General features: G+C 41.1%; 1 protein-coding gene across 3 annotated transcripts; it reads right to left on the bottom strand.

Moving 5' to 3' along the window:
* Window positions 1-237: 237 nt before the first annotated feature.
* On the bottom strand, window positions 238-22594 carry rsph4a (radial spoke head component 4A). 3 transcript variants are annotated; one of them, XM_084356066.1, is made up of 8 exons: window positions 22281-22593; window positions 18415-18637; window positions 14381-14671; window positions 12895-13344; window positions 12660-12804; window positions 9791-9908; window positions 9451-9689; window positions 406-473 (listed from the first exon to the last, which is right to left on the bottom strand). In XM_084356066.1, the coding sequence occupies exons 1-7, from the start codon at window positions 22385-22387 to the stop codon at window positions 9458-9460; spliced, it is 1566 nt and encodes a 521-aa protein (XP_084212192.1). In that variant the 5' UTR covers window positions 22388-22593; the 3' UTR covers window positions 406-473; window positions 9451-9457. The 3 variants fall into 3 exon arrangements, with proteins under 3 accessions (XP_084212193.1, XP_084212192.1, XP_084212191.1); XM_084356065.1 differs by lacking the exon at window positions 406-473 and having other exon boundaries at window positions 9038-9689; XM_084356067.1 differs by lacking the exons at window positions 9451-9689; window positions 9791-9908 and having other exon boundaries at window positions 238-473; window positions 22281-22594.
* Between the last annotated feature and the right edge of the window lie 955 nt (window positions 22595-23549).

The raw sequence follows: 23549 nt of genomic DNA, 5'->3' as shown, positions 1-23549 counted from the left end.
ACACATATTCATATTTTTGTTCAACATACACAGAACCCCCTTTTCCCTTTTTTAAATTTTTTATAACTGAACTACCTTAACAACAGGAACACACAAATACAGCAGGATAGCAGGACTAACAAACAAACAAAAAAAATAAAAAATATCAAAAGAAAAAATAATAATAATAATAAAAAAAATTAATAAAATAAATAAATAATATACATATATATACACACACCACCAGATTTACATTCAAGGTACCATGATATGCTGTAGCCAGCTCCATTGTCATTAAACAGATAGGACAAAGTTCAGATTGGAGGGGTCCACCGTGTCCAATACTGGTTGCCAGATCTTAATAAATCCGTCCACATTGTCATGAATGGTGTAGGTCAGTCTTTCCAGAGGGAGTATTCTCAGTACCTCCTTATACCAATCGTCCAGTGAGGGGGTGTCCTTAGAAATCCAGAGCTTGAGAATGGTCTTTCTCGCTGCATACAAGAGTATTCCAATCAGTTTAGCATTAGGGTTGTTTCGTGCACTGTCCAGAATAGTATCTTCTAAGAGCAGTAGGCAAAAAAATATTTTTGGATCTGTTGGTAAAATTCCAGGTTAAAACATCTGGTGAAAGGCTGGAACCACAAGAGTGGAGACAATCACAGCAATCACATCATTTTATCCCTGTTGTGTAACTTACAAACCACTAAAGACACACAAGACAATTGTGCCAATATTCCGCCTCACAGTTTGTGTGAAAGTTACAGAGGCAGAATGAGGGGACAGCTTCGTTCTGCCTGATTTGCCAGTGTAGGTAGTAACACAGGTGAGACAACGTCTGTGTGATGTTGAGCGAAAAAATTTAACTCATAATGTCTTTGTCGCCTTTCACTATTGTGTTGTTGTAGTTACTGTCTCTGGACCCAAAAAAATCACAAAATTTAATGAGGAAAAGTCACATCAGTGAACGTACACCAGAAAATAGCATCCCCCTCTAGAAGTGAGTGCCAGACAGGGTTTGCGATTTAATGATGGTGATAATGTGATGTAATTAAGGGCAAAAGGCTTATCTTTGTCACTTTCAGTGCATGGTGTGTCTGGCTCTCAATCACAGCACTTTATAAGAGCATCCATATGATGATAAAAAGCCGGTGGATACATTTCTAGATTTACAGGTGGAAACCAGGGGAAAACACATAAAAACTACACAGATCTCAATGTTGTGATGTGCACCGTCGCATGCTGTATGAAATGACACACTGGAGCGGATTTATGCCGGCCCTGCTCAGTTCAGTGTGAAAATACAAAGGGGGTGTAAAGGCGAGCCCCTGTTGCGGCGGTCATGCGGAATCGCCGAACTCTAAATCTATGAAGGCTGCTCTCCTGTGTCTCCTCGGAGCACAAATAAGAGCTTTGGGACAGCCTGCAAGATGGGGGAGAGGAACAACTTCCGGTTCAAGCGAGGATCAAGGAAATCGATAAGTCATGACTGTTTTCACAATAATGAAAACATGATGAAGGTCAGTATTGTGTCTTTACCCCCTCCAACTGGTACACTTTAGATAAGTTCACTGGGAACAACTTCACTTGTTGTTTTTGTGGCAACATGATTACAGACTAGCTCCAATAGGAGCAGTTGCAGCTGTTTATTGTGAGAAATAAAGAATCCAACTCTTTTACAAAGAAAATGTCAAAGGGAATCAAATTTGTTCTTTCTGCACTCATCTACCAAATGCAATGATGTAACAAGCCGCACTTTGTATCAAATTAGACAAAAACAATACCTAATAAGACGTTGCAAGCCGTAGGCCTACTTGTGCTCTTTTGCTGTACCGTGCCAGAAATGATCCTTTTTTAGGTCTAATAAGACTATAACAGTGAGACGGAGCACTTCAGATTGCAGTGCTCTTTTGCCGTAACGTGCCAGAAATGATCCTTTATTAGGTCTAATAAGACTAATAAGTGACTAACAGTGAGAAATAAAGATGCAATGTCCTGGCAGCTTCAATAGCTGGTCTAATATTACTGGGGTTGGATAGTGACATGGCTTTAAATGGTCTGATGTCTTAACTATGGGAGTAGAGCGTCGAGGAAGCCACCTACAAACGCCACAAGACTCCAGGGAACATCCAGGTTACCAGGGACGTGTGTAGTAGCAACCAGATGTTAACCAATGTGGTTTGACTTTAGTTAAGGTACCGTTTTCCTCTAATGATCTATAAATGACTCTGTAAGAAAGTGAAACTATGTTAACTAAAGCTCAAATAAATGTATTTTCCTCAGAACTCTGTGTGTTTTGTCCGAATAGCCTATTATAAAGGCCATGCCTATTATAAAGGCCAACAAGTAGGCCTATGGCTTGTTACGTCTTGTTTAGCTATTGTTTTTGACTAATATGATACAAAGTGCGGCTAATTACGTCTTATTAACGTACTGTTACGTCTTATTAACATATTGTTTTTGACTAATATGATACAAAGTGCGGCTTGTTACGTCTTATTAGCTATTGTTTTTGTCTAATATGATACAAAGTGTGGCTTCTTACGTCTTATTAGCTATTGTTTTTGACTAATATGATACAAAGTGCGGCTTGTTACGTCTTATTAGCTATTGTTTTTGTCTAATATGATACAAAGTGCGGCTTCTTACGTCTTATTAGCTATTGTTTTTGACTAATATGATACAAAGTGCGGCTTGTTACGTCTTATTAACGTACTGTTACGTCTTATTAACATATTGTTTTTGACTAATATGATACAAAGTGCGGCTAATTACGTCTTATTAACGTACTGTTACGTCTTATTAACATATTGTTTTTGACTAATATGATACAAAGTGCGGCTTGTTACGTCTTATTAGCTATTGTTTTTGTCTAATATGATACAAAGTGCGGCTTCTTACGTCTTATTAGCTATTGTTTTTGACTAATATGATACAAAGTGCGGCTTGTTGCATCTTATTAGCTATTGTTTTTGTCTAATATGATACAAAGTGCGGCTTCTTACGTCTTATTAGCTATTGTTTTTGACTAATATGATACAAAGTGCGGCTTGTTACGTCTTATTAACGTACTGTTACGTCTTATTAACATATTGTTTTTGACTAATATGATACAAAGTGCGACTTGTTACGTCTTATTAGCTATTGTTTTTGTCTAATATGATACAAAGTGTGGCTTCTTACGTCTTATTAGCTATTGTTTTTGACTAATATGATACAAAGTGCGGCTTGTTACGTCTTATTAGCTATTGTTTTTGACTAATATGATACAAAGTGCGGCTAGTTACGTCTTATTAACGTACTGTTACGTCTTATTAACATATTGTTTTTGACTAATATGATACAAAGTGCGGCTTGTTATGTCTTATTAGGTGTTGTTTTTGTCTAATTTGATACAAAGTACGGCCTGTTACGTCTTATTAGCGTACTGTTACGTCTTATTAACGTACCGTAAAATAAAGTGCGACCATAAACTTTTTACTAATATGGTCAGTATCAACATATTTGCAATGCCAAATATGATAATAAACAACATTTTCTTATACAATAATGTCAACAGAAAATGTATCCAGCTGTTATTGTTTCTTTCAATACTCCTTTTGTATTGCAAAATAGTTTTATATAAAGGTATCTTCTTGAAGACATGATTAATGGTTCTCCCCCAGCTGCATGTTGAAGTGTCCTTGAGCAAGATACAGTGAGGTAATGCAGGCTAGAACTGCCACTGAAACAAAGGCAATGAGGCTGAGCAAGATGTTAATGAAGAGAAGATTCAGCAGAGGTCTGCAGATGGTGAGGGCTTCTACAGAAGACTGTTTTGAAGTATCAGGGCTTTCTTCTTTATCTGTGTGTAATTTAGATTTTTTTTTTTTTGCCCCTAGAATTCCACCTGGATTTCCTCCTGTCTGGCTCAAATGTAAAACGGCATGCAACCCTGCCAACATCTGGCTGATGTGTGTCTTTTTTCTTGTTGGCTGGTGAATATATGAAATGTATTAGGTCCATCATATGGGTTTGGTGCTGAAAAGTAAAGGGGTTAGTGTAGGGCAAGGGTCTCAAAGTCCCAGCCCCAGGGAAACAGACAGCATTCTGTTTGATGAAGATCACGAAAGACCTTTTTGTTCACTTAATGGGCCATCGTCCAACAGGTCTTCCAGCCCCCACAAGGTGCATTGTCACGCTAAGAGCCTTTGTAACACTACAAATTTGGTGTTTTGTTATCTTTCTTTTGAAAAACCATTCCTCTGTGGTGAGCTTGAATAGCAGGTACAGTAGAGATGTGAAAATACAGACAAAAACATTAATAATAACTGTGTGTGTGGCTGACTAATCTAACAAGGCACTGAATAAGAAGGCTACACTGGGAGGAGCCGGGGATCAAACCTCCAGTGCTGCTGCGATCTGTGGACAAGTGACTGTACAGGACCGTCCACACCATTAACTAGGCTATAACAATAACAGGCTAGGCTATAACAATAACAATGTTTGGCTGCTGTTTCAGCAGCCAAATCTACCTCTACCTGTCAAAGATCAACTCCTCTGCCTCCATCCCCAGGAAACTATTCTCCATATTCTTTTCGCTCCTCACCCCTCCCCCTCCCTCCTCCCTCACTGCTGATGACGTTGCAACTTACTTTACCAAGAAAGTAAAAGACATCAGCTCCTCATTTACTCCTATGCCCTCCCAGAAAGCACCTCCCCCAACCCTCACCTATGACAGCCTTACCTGCTTCAGCCCCCTCTCCTCTTAAGATGTTCACACGCTGGTGACGTCTAACCGTGCCACCACCTGTTCCCTCGACCCAAATACCTCCTCTCTTCTCTAAAACATCTCGCACAACATCTTGCCTTTCCTCACCACTCTGATCAACTCATCCCTCACTTCAGGCTGTATTCCAGATCCTTTCAAGACAGCTACAGTTAAGCCACTCCTAAAGAAACCCACCCTTGAATCGGCTGACATCCGCAACTACAGACCTGTATCTCTTCTCTCGTTCCTCTCTAAAACTCTGGAATGTGCTGTCTACAACCAACTGTCCTCCTACCTTTCTCAGAACAACCTCCTTAACCCTCATCAGTCAGGCTTCAGGACTGCTCACTCCACTGAGACGGCCCTCCTCACAGTGACTGAGTTGCTCCGTGCCGCCAGAGCCTCATCCCACTCTTCAGTTCTCATCCTCCTCGACTTATCCTCTGCGTTCGACACAGTCAACAGTCACACGTATCTCTGAATGTCTGGCATCTCCGCTTAGACAACTGTGCATCATCTCAAGCTCAACTTCAGTAAAACTGAACTCCTCTTCATCCCAGGTAAAGACTGCCCTCACATGGACCTGGCAGTCACTGTCGAGAACGTCACGGTATCGCCTTCATCGACTGTGAGAAACCTGGGTGTGATCCTTGACGATGGATTTTCTGCACTTCCAACATCACCGCAGTGGCCCGATCCTGCAGATTTGCCCTCTACAACATCCGCAGGATCCGGTCTTTCCTCACAAAGGACGCAATGCAACTCCTGGTCCAATTGCTGGTCATTTCCCGCCGCGACTACTGCAACTCTCTCTTGGCTGGACTCCCAGCCTCTGCGACTAAACCCTTGCAACGTATCCAGAACGCTGCAGCACGCCTTGTTTTCAATCTACCCAAATTCTCCCACCACCATCGCTGAGAGCAAACAAAGGCCACTCAGCAAAGTCGCGACTCTTCTCTGTTCTGGCACCTCAGTGGTGGAACGAACTCCTGACTAATGTCAGGACAGCAGAATCACTCACCATCTTCCGCAAAAGACTCAAGACTCACTTGTTCAGACTTCACCTCGAGGTATATATATATGTGTATATATATATATATATATATATATATATATATATATATATATATATATATATTTATATATTTATATGCACTTGTAAATTCTTACCCTTGCACTTTCATCATAGCAATTTTGTACTTATGGTATCCTTGATAAATAGCAGCTACTTTGCTCAGACGCGGGCTTGAGGATTGTTTCTCTTTTCTTTTCTACTTTATCGACGGTGATATGTCGTGGTTTCTTTCTTGTGACAAATGTACTTATTGTAAATCGCTTAGGACAAAAGCGTCTGCGAAATGCCCTAAATGTAAATGTAAATGTAAACAGCAGCACCAAGAATGCGCTGCTGAACTGTGTCAGCAGCTTAGGAAATGAATATTGATGGATAGGTATTACCTTAAAATTGTATTAACAAAACATGTAGGGCCTATTGAAACACATCATTTAGTTGCTATAATAACGACAGAAATAGAAAATAAAGGAATTGACAAAATGTATAGCAACAATCACAGTATTGTATCAAAATCACAGTATTCCAAATTATCCCAAAGAATTATTCATTCTAATGTATCAACATTTTTCTATTTCATCAGCCCATAACATTATGTTAGCCCCATCATCTGAAGAACAATAACCCATCAAATTTCAATTTGGCGTATTTAACCAAAGCTTGTCAAAATAAGAAAAATAATATAGCAGTCACTTACCTCCTGAACCAATTGGGTCTCATATTGCTTTTGTTGTCTACATTTTGATTTACTATATTGTACCAAAAACTCCCTTACCTTAAATTTTAAAATACTCCCATCTGTTGCTACAGCTACATATACTCCTATCGTTTTATTAACTCTGCATTAAACTTCCAATAGTCTTTTTTGCATTTAGTTCTAAATTCTGGTTTTAATGTAAGATGTATTACCAGTGGATAGGTTCACCTCTGGACCTCAGCTCTCCCTACTGCTTTGGGGGAGCGATGATGAAGGGGATTCATCGAATAGTGCACAACTAATGCAATTAGTAGGCTAAAGTCAATCACATCACAAATTGTTTCCAAATAAAGCACATTTCAGTCATAATAATATTGTGAATATTACTTAATGCTATTAGTTATTATATTATATTAGTTTAGTGCAAGTGCCGCACCTCCTGCCATCCAGGTGCGCTCGCAAAGGACATCAACACCTCGGCCCTGTCACTGTTTTAAATGCTGTCACCTCATTCCTTCGAATGTATTATTTACTTTATTATTATTGTTTATTTACTTATCTTGTAATATTGTAATCATTGTTGTGGGTGTATACAGACCACCCTCAGCTATCTCCAGTGCAACTGATAATTTAGCAGACTTACTTGCTCAGTACTGTAACTCAGAAATGCTGGTTCTAGGTGATTTTAACCTAAACTGGTTAACAAATGATTCAAACTGTTTAAAGAGATATGTGACAATTTCAATCTGGCACAGCTGATCGACGAGCCGACCAGACCCAATTTGAAAGATCCCTCAAAGTCAACATCAACAGTCAAAATCTGATTCTGTGTAATATATCCTGTGTTGAGTCCTCAGCAGTCTGGTTTCAGAGCTAAGCATAGAACTGCTACTGCTATCAGCTCAGTTGCTAATTATATTATATCTGCTGTTGATGAAGGGAAATACTGTGCTCATACAGAGGTTAAGTGATGTTGGTTTTGATTGTAATTGGTTCAGGGACTACCTGTCTCATAGACAACAATGTGTGTCTGTAGGAAATGATCGTTCCATGTTTTTACCATTGTCTAAAGGGGTTCTGCAAGGTTCAATACTGGGTCCTGTCTTATTCACAATCTATATTAACTATATTACATCCTCTATAACAAACTGTAACGCCCATCTTAATGCTGATGATACAGTCCAGTGCTAAAACTGCACATAAAGCCATGACAATTCTCTAGCAAGCTTTTGACAAACTGCAAGATTTTCTTTTTAACCTTAAGTTAGTCCTCAATACAAACAAAACCAAATTCATGATATTCTCAAGAGCCAGAAATATCACAGACATTGGTCTGCATGTTAACACTCTAACAGGACACAGTATTGAAAGGGTTTCTGAATACAGATATTTGGGTATCTGGTTGGATCAGAGACTCACATTTTAATTTCATATTAAAACACTTGTTAGCAAGCTAAGACAAAGAATTGGTTATTTAAATAGAAACAGAACTACTTTCCCCATGTTCCGTAGGAAACGATTCACTGACGCTGTCTTTTTATCTGTCCTGGATTATGGTGATGTTATCTATAGACATGCCTCTGTCTCCACTCTTACTTCACTAGACTGGGTTTATCACTCTGCCTTCAGATTCATTACTGGTGACTGTTATTCCACTCATCAGTTATCAGTTATACCTGTAGGCCACCTGTAGTTGTACCTGTTTTATTTGTGTCCTGTCATGTTTGTTTGCTGCAGTTTTTCATTTTTCAAGCTCTTTTGTTCAGTTTTATTTGAGATTTAAATAAAGGTTGAATGGCTGAATGAATGAGCGTCTCTCAGCGAAATAAGCGTCTTTTTGCACAGTGAAGTAGATTAAGCTGTATATCAGTGAAAAAAGATTTTTCAAGCAGGATTTCTACCAAGGAATGTTGAAAGTTGGATAAATATAATGCCCGATTCTTGCAGAGTGGTGCACATAAAACAATCTACTGCTCAACATCAGCAAAACCAAGGAGCCGATTGTTGATTTGAGAAAAAAGGAGGCAAAGACCACACACCCCTGACTACATCAGTGGAGCTGAGGTTGAGCAGGTGATATGCCGTGAAAACCAACACACATCACCACCCTGGTTAAAAAAGCACAGAAAGGCTCTACTTCCTACATAAACTTAGGAAGGCTAAATTCTGGAGCAAGATTCTGGTCAAGATTTAAAGAGGAGCAATAGAAAGTATTCTGACTGGAAACATCACAAACTGGCATGGTTCATCACAGCCCAGGACAAGAAGCTCTACAGCGGGTGATTAAAACCACCAGAACATCACTGGTACCATCTAGGATACTAAAAGACAACACCCACTCCAGCCAGTCTGTTCACCCTGCTGCCATGTGGCAAAAGATACATAAGTATCCGCTGCCATACAACCAGACTACGGAGTGCTGTGCTCCTCAGTTTATCCTCTACACTCCACTCTAAAAAATGGTTTATTTTTCTGTGATGTAGCATAAGGGGACTCTTTGAAACCTTGATGTTGTAAAATGATAAATAAATGAACCTGGAACCTTGAAGTATCAAGTATAATCAAGTATCAGGAAATGGAAATACTTCAATACAAGCATTACAAAATTGTACTTAAGTACAGTACTTGAGTAAATATACAGAGTTTAGAGTCATTGACATTGGGCTATATAAATAAAACTGACTTGACTTAAATTGCCACTTCAAATTTTGCCTCATACACTGCCCCCCTCAGACATTGACCTATACTAAATGTACAATATCAAACCACAAGAGAACTGATTTATTTGTCCATTGACTCACTCGAAATCGAGGGTCGAAGGACAGAGGGTGTCGTCTCTGTACAGATTGTAAAGCCCTCTGAGGCAAACTGTGATTTGTGAATTTGGGCTATACAAATAAAATTTGATTTGATTTGATTTGATTTAGATAAATACTAAAAATTGTGTGTAACTTTTTCCTCAGTCATCATCTTCCTCCTCCCCTTCTTCTGTGTCCTCCATCTCCTCCTGGGCAGCTTGTTGCTCCTCCAAAGAGTCTTTCAGTGCCTGCTCCTCCTCCAGTGATGGGTCCAGGGCCTCTGTGATTTCTGGTCCACTGGGATATTCTTTCTGTGGCGGTGAGGGGACAGGTGGGCTGTACCCTTCCCCTGCATACTTCAGACCCCATCCAATATATATGTTCTCAAACTTCCTAAATGAAGGGATAGTACATGGTTGTGTACAAATTGCAACATTCATTCAGTGTAAGAAATCAAACACAGGACGTCAGATTATTGTGATCATTTCACATACTTTCCACAAGCATATGCATATGCCCCAGGCCAGAGGTTAGAGCGCAGCACAGCTACTGCATGCTGAGAGGTGAGAGTGGAGGACATCTTAGAGCTCCAGGGAGGGGTGTTGAACGTATCTGAATAACACAAATATGAAGTCATGGTTCATCAACCAAAATAAAATACTGTGCATGCTATTTTATTCATAAACTGTTTCAACAATATACTGCAGCATACTGCATAATACACACAGCTATTTGCCACTGTGATCTGTAAATGATGGTTGACCTTCTTTTAAAGGCCCTTATGCACCAGGCTGACAGTTGACAGATCGCGCAATCAGAGAGCATTTGTGGTCCTAGTTCAGTGTCCCACACAGTTGGCACTGGTCAACCCTTGTTGGTGGCTTTTTCTGTTGATTGACATGTATAATTGGCAGCAGAGCCTGTCATTGAGAGAAATCACTCTGACTGAAGAAAATCAGTGAACAAAAGGAGAAACTGAAAGAGACAGGGAAAGCCCCCCTATTTTTTGCCTGTTCTTGATAAGAAGCAGCGAGAGTGGTGTCAAAAACGCTGCTTTATCATAACAACAGTTATGATTATTATTATTATAACTGTTATTGTTATTATAACAACAGTAACTCTCCAGACATGGAGAGTTATTCTTCTCATGCAGTCCTGTCAGCTGTAGTCTTTGTCCAAGTGCAGCTTTTTGGCGGTGACACAAGCGTCGTGAGGCGACAGAACAGTCTGCCCTTGTCGCCACTAGTTCTCTGATATCGGTTGGATGTGTCTGGGCCGTTAAACTTGCCACGTGCCCAATGTGTAAGAATTGAGCATGGTTACCAGAGAAATGACGTAGGAAAGTAGGAGCTACTTTAATTAGTATCTGAGTTCCCTAAATTACCGACCATCACCAGCAGAGAACAGGTTGATGAACAGGGAGATGAACAAAATGAAGAAAAATTATCTTGGAACAACATGACCTTATAGGAGCCAAATTCATCTTTATAGGTGTAGTGTAAAGTTTATATTCATTTCCCCTTGAGATATTCAAATCTGTTATAGGTGTTTTATATTTCAGTAGGGAGTATTAACATGAAGCCTGGGTCTAGTCTCCTTTCTTTGTTTTTTCTATCTTATCTTTTTAATTTCTTTGAAAGTTTTGAAAAAATTACATTTATTCAAAATTTTATTTTTAAATCAGTAAACTATGTAAAAAAAAAGCTGTACTGCATTTGCATGTCACTATCAAAACAGTGTAGGTTTTAGTCCATGGACTCAGACTGAATTTAGCCACACCTCCACACTTTGGATCAGGAAGTATGTCTGTCCCTCTCTCTCAGAGCCGCATGGTGAGTAGATAGGTCCCATCATTTATTTATTTTTCAAATGTTTTTGTTTGGCCTTTTCATGACTTTATTAGTATAGATAGGACAGCATGGAGAGATGAACATGAGCTACCAGGGCACCACTGGTCCCATAATTGTGCTCAATATCTGAAAACCAGTATGTAACTTTAAGGAATGTCAATACCCAACACCTGTTTTTGCCATTAAACAAACCTTTCTGGGTGTTATTGGAGAAAATTTCATTTTAGAGCGTGTACCTCTGACCAGCGATGTGCTAGCTAACCTGTGCTAACAGGGTCAAAATGATCAAAGTTTGTCACGATTGAAATTAAGTTTCGGTTGTGACATGATTCTTTTGGTAGTAACAAATGAGAATGCTCAAACCTTTATTTTGGGGAAAAAAACTAAAAATGTGCAGTTATGCAAATCAGAAACACTTTATTATAAACTCCTTGTCAGTTAAAATTCTATAAAGTGACGTGGTTTGAATAACAGCTGAAAATAACCCTGAAGGTGCAGTCTACATTTCTAGCATTGGGTGTGTTTGGTTCAATTTACAATAAATCTAATGAATCCTTAATTTTGAAATCAGTATGATCAATTTTATGCTGTTTATGAACAAGGGTCGGGTTCAAAATACACTGAATGTCATAAATTATACTCTAAAAAATTGCAAAAAATTATAAGCATTATTGATTTACCTATGACACATTTGGGAAAAAGAGAAATATTCCAAAATGTTATGAAAATACAATATGACAATTACTAAAACAGTGTTTCCTGGATATTATGCAATTTACATACATAAAAAGTTTGGGGGGACACATTTTTTTCAAGATTTTTCCAATTCTGATTTTTCATGAATTCTGTAGATTGGTCCATATTAAAGGAGGGGGTGAGAGCGCAGGTGGCTCAGGTGTAGCATCAACACACAACACCCTGTTGTCAGTTTATCAGCTTGAGTTTGAGATCCCTTTTTGTTTTTGTTTCTAGTTATATCAAGCCATTGGGGCTATTGTTTGGAGCCTCATTTACTCTCCTCCTCCTTTGTCTGGACGCAACTGGGGGTGTGTCTGACTGCCTACATCCTACCTGGACCCTCAGGGAAAGGCCTCTGGAGGACTGATTCAACAACCTTCAAAGTTTCATTATCCGATTGAGCCAATAAACTAAATTTATGAGATTAATAAAAAAGGCACTATATTGTTCTATATTGCTAACCATTCCCACTGCTTCAAAATATGGTCTGCCTTATTTGGCTGCATACTGAGATCAGGGTAGGTGGACAGCAGCCTGTAAAATATGGTGGTGTTACAGGTTGTTAGAAGGACCAGAGGCACTTATTTTGACAGGGCAGCAACACTTTTGATCTTGATGGGCGAAGAGAGAGCGGTCTGAAAGCAACTTTACCGACTTGTCTTGCTGTTTCTTTCTAAATTCTTGTGCCAACTTTGTATCCCCTCCTCACTTCTCTTATCTGGATTTTGGCTGCGGGACAGTCAGTGGACACTGACAGGAAAAGTCAAAGTCTGACCTGCATCTTGGGAGAGGGGCGTGAGCAGAGGGGGTCCAACTTCTGGCTCTGGCTCATCAGGCTCCTCTTCCTTCTCCTCAACTTCTCCTTCCTCATTGGAGTCTTCTCCTGGTCTCACAGCCAGGTTCACCCAAGTACAGCAGCCCTTAAAAAGTGCATATGCACACATGAAACAAGCACATGTACGAATGATCTCAGAAAATGGTCAGTGCACCTGCTTTGATCAGACTTGTACCTGCTTGAGGATGTGCTGAACGTGATGCACCCAGGTGGACAAAGACTCCACCATCTTAGCAACTGGAATGCCCTCAAAATCAGGATTCACTTCATAGCTGTCCCGGGGTGCATCGTCTTCTTCCTCACCTTCCTCTTCCCCAGCCTGGAAGAAGCCCTGGGGGCTGACCTGGGTGCCGGCAGAGATCCGAGCAATCTGTGCTCTCAGATAGTTGGCTTCATTCCCAGGAAAAGGTGGGTAGCTCACGATTGGGGTATCCAGTCTGCCTGTGAAGAATTTACGGATTTGGCGAGCAACAGTGATCTGTGCCGGACTGACTGATGGGAGCTTCACCCAAGGAAGACCAGGCTCTTGGCACACATAGTAAACAAACTTGTTAGCACCTGTTCCTCTGGTCTCCTTTGGCACCACTGGTGGGGGTTTATAGGTCGCCTGAGGAACTGGATCTGTCTGAAAACAAAGCAACAGGACCAGACCAATTTATTTCACTTCTTGACCTTCAACAGATTACAGTGACAGCTTTCTCTTTTTTACATTTTCAAGACTTCATTCAAAAAATTATACATATATACACATATATATATATATGTATATATATGTATATACATATAGTCCATATATATATACACACGTATACATATATACATATTTCAATTTCTTTGCAAGTGTTGAACATTGTAAATGGCAGGTGCAAATAGAAATTATATAAATAAAATACAAAACAATACGCCTGCAGTCAGCATGTCAATTGCATGCTCCATCAAAACTTGTGACTTCTGTAAAATGTTGCTGTGTGAAAAACCTGCACATTTGAGAGCGGCCTTTTATTGTGACCAGTCTAAAGCACCAGCGCATTAATCATGCTGCATAATCAGCATCTTGATCTGCCACAGCTGTCAGGTGGAGGGATTATCTAGGAGAAGATTATCTAGGAAAGGAGAAGTGCTCACTGACAAAACTGTGATCAAAAACTAAGAGAAATATTTTTTGGTGATAAAAGAGTCTTAAATCTTCAACTTGTGAAAAATTGGAGTTGAGTTGTTGAGTTTTGTGCATTCAACTAGAGTTGATGTCTTAGATGCTCCTAAAAAAGGCATATGCTTGTCAAAGTTTACAAGTACTTTTAATGGTGTTGCTACGTTTAAAGCCAACCGAGAGAGGGGATCACTAACAGCCACAGGCACAGGTTTCATGGACGACAGATAGTGATACAATAAAACAGCAAAGTAGGTGCAAATGGAAATAATCTGCAGGGGGCTTGTTTTGCTGACTGAATAATACAGTGGAAATTAACATTATTCTGAGTTTATCAAGAACTAAACAGGTAGGAGGAAGTGGTGACTTTGCATTAACAGCTAATAAAAACAGGGAGGCTTCAGTTCTTCTTAAATATGATCAAATATACAAAGAGGAACATCTGATCAAGGGCCTCTCTCTGCAGTTTAGGTAAATAAAGATTCTGTACACTGAACACTTTCCACCTCACCTCATTCTCAGTCAGATGGGTCTCAGCCTTCCTCCCCTCTTCATCAGCTGCTTCCTCATCAGTGCTCTGCTCTTCATCTTCCTCTCCCTCTCTGTACTCAGCTTCAGCAATGATGTAGCTTGTCTCTATTCCCAGAATCTTCCCCCACAGGCGGCAGCGCATCAGTGCCTGTGACTCAACGAGCTGCTTGAGTGCAAGGAAGACTCTCTGCATCTCCTCTCTGCCCAGACCCACGCCAGCCTGCTCCAGGTAAAAGCCAGTCTCACTCACATTAGGAAGAGGTGTTTCCACCTGATGAAGACCAATAAACAGTGTTACATTATGCATATTAAGCTCCAGTGTTTCCCACACATAGGTATGTTCACAATCCCCTGTGTGCTGTATTTGGTGACCCATTTTAGCATTTTTTTACTCATTTTTTTAATCTGTTTGAGAGAATGAGACCATCAGGGATTTACTAGTGGACAATCTGCCCTCGCTCTTCCCCTCCCGTCTACTGTCACTCACACATGCTGCATGTCAGTCAGTAGCATGCGTCCTGTAAACGCACTGATTGTGATGTTTATTTTCATTTGGTACCATGTTGGTTTTGATAGTTTTTACATAATGAATGCACGGCTCACATATTGTAGTGAAAATGGAATCAGGAGTGTAAAGATCCTAAACACAGGTGTGTTCTTTTTTTTAAATACATTTTCAGGGGGGACAGTGTAGAGGCAACATTATCATGGTTAACAGGTTTTCTAAAATCTTCTGAACTCAACATTAGTGAAACAGCACAGACCCTGGAAAAAAGACTGAATGAACATGGGAAAAAGACAACATCATCTGTATATGAACGCCATACCAAAACATCTCACAGCACTAATGGGTGGAGGTCAAACATCATGGACAAGCAGTCAGTCGATCTGTTTCATTCCTCATACCTGCCCCACCCTCTTGTCTCCTGTGTTTTCACTGTGTGTGTCCACTCTGGGTACTTTATGTGGTTACCTCCCTCCCCCTCCTGGACTCCTGTAGCTGGAGTCCCTGCTCTTCATTTCCTCATCAAGCTGCTGCAGTGTATCAACTCTGGCTCTCTACTCAATCTCTGCCATTTTGTTTGGTCATGTACACTGGATAACTTCTAGTTTCTGCTTGTTCTAACATTGTTCTCCTGTGTGTGATCAACGTGCCGGGCTGCCCACTCTCCACCACCGCTCTTGTCTCCACCCTGCCTGCCAACTTGCCTCTGGATCGTCTCCATTTCCCCCTCATCTGCTGGATCACTTCATGTGCCACTGTCCCCCCCCCCTAAAATTATACACATTAAAGTGTGTTTACAGGTCTTGGGGAGTACTACTCCATATGTGAAAAAGTAGAATAAAGCATTTTGTGGCTGCAGAGGAAGCTGCATGTAATGTGTAATTCTTTCTGTATTTGCCTTTGTATTTTCATTGTATTCTATATCTAATCTGATAAATTAAATCCAGTCGCATATCAAAAACCATCTCAGTGAAGACAGGTTCACCCCAGGGTTGGTCCTGAGCCTATGTTATTCACCCTGCAGACACGACAACACTGCCAGACTCAATACCAATTACGTCATTAAATTTGCTGACGGAGGTGGAGCAGACAACAGAGTGGTGCAGATCCCACAATCTCTCCCTCAATATAGAAAAAACAAAAGAGATGGTGATCAACCTCAGTAGGGCCAGCAGGCATCATCACACGCCGCTGACCATCAATGCCGCTGCTGTGGAGAGGGTTAGCAACATCCTGGTTATCAAGATCCTGGGTGCATATCTGGCGGATGACCTGACCTCCACCAGCAACACCAGAAAGCCCAACAGCGGCTCCATCCTCTCTGGAGACTCAAAAAAGGCCAGCCTTCCCAAATTCACACCTCACCCCCTTCTACAGGTGGTGGCAAGATATTGAACCCCAGACTGCTCCTGATGAGCAGTTGGCACCTTGCATGGCAGCCTCTGCCATCAGTGTATGAATGTGTGTGTGAATAGGTGAATGTGACAAGTGTTGTAAAGTTCATTGGGCATTCAGTATACTGGAAAAGCGCTGTAGTCCATTTACCATTTACAGGAACACCACAGAAAACATCATCTCTCTCTCTCTGGTTAAGCAACTACAAGCCATCAGATGGATGGATGGATGTTTTGTTGTCCTTTTACAAGGAAATGTGTTACTACAGTCTGTACAGAGCCTCCATACATAGATACATAAATACAGTAAACATCCATAGCACATATACATGAAAGACATCCATAATAATAATAATAATAATAATAATAATAATAATAATAATAATGCATGTTATTTAAAAGGCGCCTTTCAAAGCACTCAAGGTCACCACACATAGCAACAACGATACAACAAAAAAGAAAATCAGAAAATATTTTAGTGCAATTGTGAAAGGTAGGTAAATAAATAAATAAATATGGATGTGGGATTACATGCAATAGTAGAATTTAGGCGCCCCCCCTCATACAGGACACATCTACCCACATATACAGCACATACACACAACAGCTACCGGGGTGTTCTGTTTAGAGTTGCTATGGCAGACGGGGCAAGCTCCTGCTGAAACATGCTGGTGGGGGGGCCCAGGGTCAAGTGTTATGGTGAGTGCTCTACAGTTGAGGTCAGAAAGGTTGAGTGTGGGAAGGCCAATAATTTTGGAGGCACTTAGTTTGTGATGCATGTGAGTTTGACGGGCTGGTACAGTCATTGGTGTAAAGGGTGTACAGGAAGGGGCTCAAGACACAACCTTGTGGGGCTCTGGTGTTGAAGGTTGAAGATGTCACAGTGTCCACTCGGACTGCTTTTTGCTGTCTGTCTCTGAGGAAGCTGTGCACCCAGTACCCAGTTTTCTGATCATCTGGTGGTGCTGAATATTGTTGAAGTTGACGGGTGATTCTAGGTGTTGCAGGAAGGAGTGAAGGAGGCAATGCCACACAGCCTCAGTCCCCCTTTTGGCCTTATAGGCGAACTGATAGGAATCCAATTATGGTCATTTGGCAGGATGATGTTGAGAATCAGTTTTTCCAGGCATTTCATGACTATTAAGGTGAGTGCACCTGGCCGGAAATTATTAGGTTCTGAGGGGCGGGTTTCTTGGGCAATGGTATGAAAGTCGATGTTTTTCATAGGGTGGGCACTGAGGCAGGCCTGGGAGAATGGGAGAAAGCTCTGTGGCACAGTTCTTGAGCACCCAAGCCAGGATACCATCTGGTCCCAGAACCTTGCCTAGCTAGCACCGGTTCAGCTGCCAGCGCATGTCCTCCACTGCGAATGGAGAAGGGTGTGGTGGTTCAAGGATGGGTGTGGTTTCCAGTAGTGCCTCACATTCTTCTGAATTTATGGTGTCAAATCGTATGTAGAAGGTGTTCAGGTCTTCAGCAAATGGTGCAGGGTCAGTCATTGCAGATAACTTGGGGTTTGGGTCATATCCAGTGAGTGTTCTTACTTTTTCAAAGGCTTGTTTAGTGTTCATGGGGCTGAATTCCTGTTCAAGTTTCTCTTTGTATTTGAGCTTGGCCTTGATGATGTCATTCTTTATTTGATGGTTTATGATCTTGAGGGAAACCCAGTCCTGCTGCTGAAAGGCTTTCTGTTTTTGCCTTGCTTAATATGTTGAGTGATCAAGGGTTTTCTGTCAGTGCTGCGTTGGCAGAGCCTCCAGTATCATCAAGATCCTCTTGCACCCTTCCCACAGTTTGTTCTCCCTCCAGCTGTCGGGGAGGAGTTACACAAGTACGCAAAGAAATGACAAGAAATTGAATCTTGAATCAGTGGCTAAGTTACTGGATTCATTATGGACAGTCTTCCTTTTGGTACAACCCTCCGGTTCTCAAGCCAGGTCCCGACAGACTGGGCCCCAAACAGTCAACAAAATGCTGTTCAAATAAGAGATATGAGATAAGATATGTGACCTGGCTTCATGAGATGTACAAAAAAACAGGTATGCCAAAATGCCTATATGCCCTTTCACCAACAAATCAAGACAAATGTGCAGTGTAGGTGTATGTAGGCAGTACCAGTTCCTCCTCTCTGTCAGCGTCTTCTGGCCGAGAAAACAGCAGGTGCTGCTGCTCAGCCAGCAGCTCAGCAGCTGTAGGCTGTGGAAGGTCTCGCAGGGTGCTCTGCTTGCCTTCAAATATAGCCCGCTTCACATCGAGGCTCATATCCTCTATTACATCCACCACATTCTGTGGCTGCTCATCCATCACCTTCATCAGCAATCGAGTGAGGTGTTCATAGCTGGAATATTACAGAGCAATGTCAGTCAAGTGTTCCTGAACATCTATTTGTTGGTCATTTTACATATTAGCACATACTGTAGGTCAAATTTATGATGGTACAGAACACAGGCATCATCCTTAGAGAGTGGTAGCATAGGAATATTCTGTCTTGTATTACTATTGGTTGTGATGCTGGAGGCTAAATAGGACTATTTTGCTTCTATTCAGAATTTGGTATAATTATTAATATTCAGAAATATGCAATATTCAGTGTTTTCTTAAAAATGTTCCCCATTACAATGAATGGTGGAATGTTCCAAAAATCCCACATTTTCACACTTTCAAAACTAAACAACTCAATAAAGTCGCTCTCATGGCAATACTTAAACCCCTGAAACTCACAATTCATCGAGTAGGGAAAGTCAAAATGCGAAACACAGATAATTAGCTCCGTCTACACACCTGGCTTCTTCTGAATACAGCTTGTTTCCAAGCACTGTTAATTTAATGAGATGGAATGCTCCACTGCGCAAGCTGATGTGATTGGTTCCTCAGGTTTGTGACATATGAAACCCTGGCTGTCTGAATCAGTTTTTCAGACTGTCCTTGGCACACTGCAGTTCTGAAGCAGAAATGCTCGGCCATAAGGTTGGCGGGTTATTTTGATCACCATATGTCTCGTATAAAATAAAAAACACCATTTGGAGGTTTACAAGGTTAAAAACTTGATTTTCCTTGGAGATTGTCTGTAAGGCTGTCCGCTAGAAACTCCATACAAACTTGGAAATGTTCCACATCTTGTCTACATTCAAGATACCATTTCAACTTTCACATCCCATTATTAATATTTTTGAAAATATTAAACTGTCTTTGAAGATAAGTTATAATGGACGTCAATTAGAAATCCCATCAAACTCACGCATCTTCAAACTCTTCTCAGTCCCTCATACATTCACATAGAAACTCCATTCAAAATTTGAAACGTTCCCAAAGATTCAGACTTTTTTCTTTTGATTCAACTTTTTCATATCATTCAAATTGGCTTTTGGTTTGGTGGGCTCAGCAGTGACAGGTGACCAATTCACACACTAAGTTCCATTTGACTGAGAGGAAAATATCTGGAGGCATGCAAACACATACACTTTTCTTAACTGCTCCACTAACCACATTTTTGACAAGACACACAAAAATCTCACAGTGTGCTCAGTCGACTCTAATAGTTTATACCATATCATCACAAAGTTACCACTACCATCTTAGATACCATCACCATGGCAACCTCTGATTACAGCTGAAGTTTTTTTTTTGACTGTTTGGTCAGATTCAACATGTTCAATCTTTTTGAGTGTTTGATGATGTTTGGTCAGTTTGCCATGCTTTCAAACAGACAATTATCCAGACAGTAGGCATATAGCATGTGTATCCATAGCAACACAGCTCACATATGCCCAGTATTAGTGGTGACTGTGAACTGATTGGGGCTACACAATTAATCAAAATATTATTGAAATTGCAATATGACCAAGTGGAGTATCTGAAACCCTAGAAGCTGCAGTATTTGGACAAAGGGAAACTGTGTGACAAACATGTTTGTTTGGTACAGATCCCAGCAACTGTCACATCATGACTTGAAAATTATGACTCAAAAAATGATAATTTCCAGTGATTGTGGATCATATCGCAATCTGTCAAATTATTAAAAATGTTCATACTCCTTCAGGTGCAACTTCAAGTCAGTATATATTGTAATGTAAAACTTAGATCGGTATTGCGCAACAATTGTTGGTATTTCGCACACTGCTCCCGAGCCACCGGCCACCTGTGCCGACAGAAAAAAGGATTGCTGTAAATGACCTTTAATATGAGCATAGTATTTCTATAAATGTGTTTTTATGTTTACTTATTAACATTCTTTAAACCGATCACATCCCGTGCTTCGGACTTTACCGGCAGTAGGAAAAGTGTGTCTGCAAGGCTAAGAGTGTGTCTTCAATGCTAAATTGTGCCTAACTCACATGAAACGCCCTAGCACCTGGCTAATAAGGGGCACAAGCTCTTACGGTGTGTTTACATTGAATACGGTCCAAGGAATAAAGCATTGTGAACCATCAGTTTGAGAGTTCGACCATCATTTAGCCGGGGATGCTACAATTGCCATAGCTCTGTATAAGCCTGCTTCATGCGCGGATTACCGGGTCGTCGGGGAAACTTTCGGCGTGAGTAAAGCCTAGTTTAAGCTTCTGCGTCGCAGCGATGGCGTAGTTACGTCGTCGACCCTACGCCGTCATTGAGTTCTGCGTCGAGGGAACGCGTTGTTCTGCAATTCACCGCCAACCGGTGTTGTTATACTGTTGACTGGAAAAGCAACTGCCGGAAAAGACGTTCTGAGCGGACCAATCACAGTCCTTGCTGTTCGCGTCTCGACGCGTCGACGCGACGCGTAGTCAGGATTTTTTGGAGGCGCACGTCAGGCTACGGCGCAGGGTCGGCGTAGGGGTAAATCAGGCTTTAAGCCTAGTTTATGCTTCTGCGTTGCTGCGACGGCGTAGCTACGTCGTCGACCCTACGCCATCATTGAGCATTCGAAGTTCTACGTCGAGGGAACGCATTGTTCTGCAATTCACCGCCAACCGGTGTTGTTATACTGTTGACCGGAAAAGCAACTGCCGGAAATGACATTCTGAGCCGACCAATCACAGTCCTTGCCGTTCGCATCTCGACGCGTCGATGTGACGCGTAGTCAGGATTTTTTGGAGGCGCACGACAGGCTACGGCGGAGGGTCCGCGTAGGGGTCTGCGTCGACGACGTAGCTACGCCGTCGCCGCGACGCAGAAGCATAAATCAGGCTTTAGTCCACGGTCCATCGTTGCGTGTACGCAACACGTGACGCAATAGGGTTAGTCATGATTTATTCGCAAAACCTGTTTCCATAACAAAAAGTCGCATTTTCCTTTTATCGATACGCTGACAAATCCACCCCCTCCAAGCGTAAAAACCTTTATGCGAATTTACTGCCTTTATTCGAATTTCTGGCGTTTCCATCCAAGTATTTATTCGCAATTTTTGAAAATGCGAATAGGAAAAGGTGGCCAGCCAGCAGCTCACTGTGGTGTCACATTCTCAACAAACTGTGATTTTTATTTTAGTATTCCACATTTTTCTCATTGATTTCTGGCTTGGCTTCCACTATAACTAAGCTTTAAAGCAAGTTTAATATTTCTGAAATGTTTTAATTGGAATTTAAAGTTGAATAGTGGCTTAAAAGTAGACAATATGTGAAACACAAAAAACCCCAACATTTGGTGTCAGCTTTTCAGAACTTCCCTTCTCTGGTTCTAATCATTATTTCTCAGTAGCCTTTTATAACTGCATGCTGACAGTAAGAAGCACTATTTGTGTGGTCATGTTTGTTGTAAACCAGAACAAAGTGGTGAAAAAAGGGAGCAGTGACATGTTGGGATTCATGAAGTGAGCAGAGGAGGGAATATGACTGATACAGGCTCTACCACTTAAACCACATCACTGACGTTGTTACTAACAGCTTCTTAACATGAGTTTGGTCACTGGCTGCGCTTCAGTTTACACCGAGCAGGCCCGCTAACAGGAGCCTGCGGCCATGAGCTAACACATAGTTATCACGTTATCATGTCGCGTTACTTACGCGTTCAGGTTGCTCTTCGTGCTGCTCTTTAACAGGAAAGCCTTGAACGAAGCTGCGGACTTAAGTCTCTCTTGACACTTGTCCCGGATTCCGTCCGAAGTCTCCATCGTTCTTCAGCTCCGTTTAGATATTTCTTATATGATTCTGTCGGATTTGTTTTTCTTTCACTGACTGAGATAAAGACAGAGCGGGAGCTACACTATGGCCAAAGGCGTTAAAACTTCGAGTTAGCTAGCGCTCAGTGTATGAACGGTGTAACCGGAAACAGTGGCAGCGTCGACCCAAACTTTACCGGTTGCTATGGTTACTGTAACAGAATGGTTGCTAGGGCCCCCGAGAGGAATATTACATCATCGACTGCATCGACGGTGCTATCGACAGTAATAATAATAATAATTATAGTAATATAATAATAATAATAATAACAATAATAATAATAATAATAATAATAATAACAATAATAATAATAATGATGATGATTATTATTATTTCGATATTATTTCGATATCAACGTGCTAGTATTATTATTAGTAGTAGTTTTAGTATTATTGTGAGTTACAATGAGTCTTAACAAAATATAAACAGAAGATTTATTGTTATGCTCATAATTTCACAAAATATAATGTCAGACATAAAAGTTGATATAAGCTTGAAATATTTGTTTATATGACATTAAAACAGTAGGGGAGAACAGGGTAAAGTGAGCCACCCCATCTGACAAAACATATCATTTTGTGTCTGTAGTGGCCAGTGCTATCCTCTATGCTGTTGTGTGCTGGGGCAGCAGGCTGAGGGTAGCGGACGCCAAAAGACTGAACAGGTAAGGTTGTGGGAGTGGAGCTGGACTCTGACGGTGGTGTCAGAGAGGAGGATGCTGTCAAAGTTAAATGTCATCTTGGACAATGGCTCCCATCCACTCCATGACGTGGTGGTCAGCCACAGTAGTACATTCAGCACTAGACTGATCCCACCAAGATGCACCACAGAGCGCCACAGGAAATCATTCAACTTTGGCATTATTGCTCTGTATGTATATTTATTTGAGTGTGTTATGTACAGGCCTATAGGGATACTTTGTTGTGCCCGACTGGTTGTGTTTTCTCTCTCTGTCTCTCTCTCTGTTGTGCTCTGGCACCCTCTCTTCCTTTTGTGTCTGTTTTCTTTCAGAAAGACACACCTGTCCAGGGGTGTCGCAATTACCTGAGAGCATTTAAGGAGGATTGAGTGGAAGCCACGGGTCTCTGAAGCCACTGCCCAGCTGACACCTGA

This window comes from Pagrus pagrus, assembly GCF_965226575.1.
Source record: "Pagrus pagrus genome assembly, chromosome: 6".
NCBI lineage: Eukaryota > Metazoa > Chordata > Actinopteri > Spariformes > Sparidae > Pagrus > Pagrus pagrus.
Note: the sequence above shows the minus strand (reverse complement) of the source record. Positions and strands in the feature narration are given on the sequence as shown.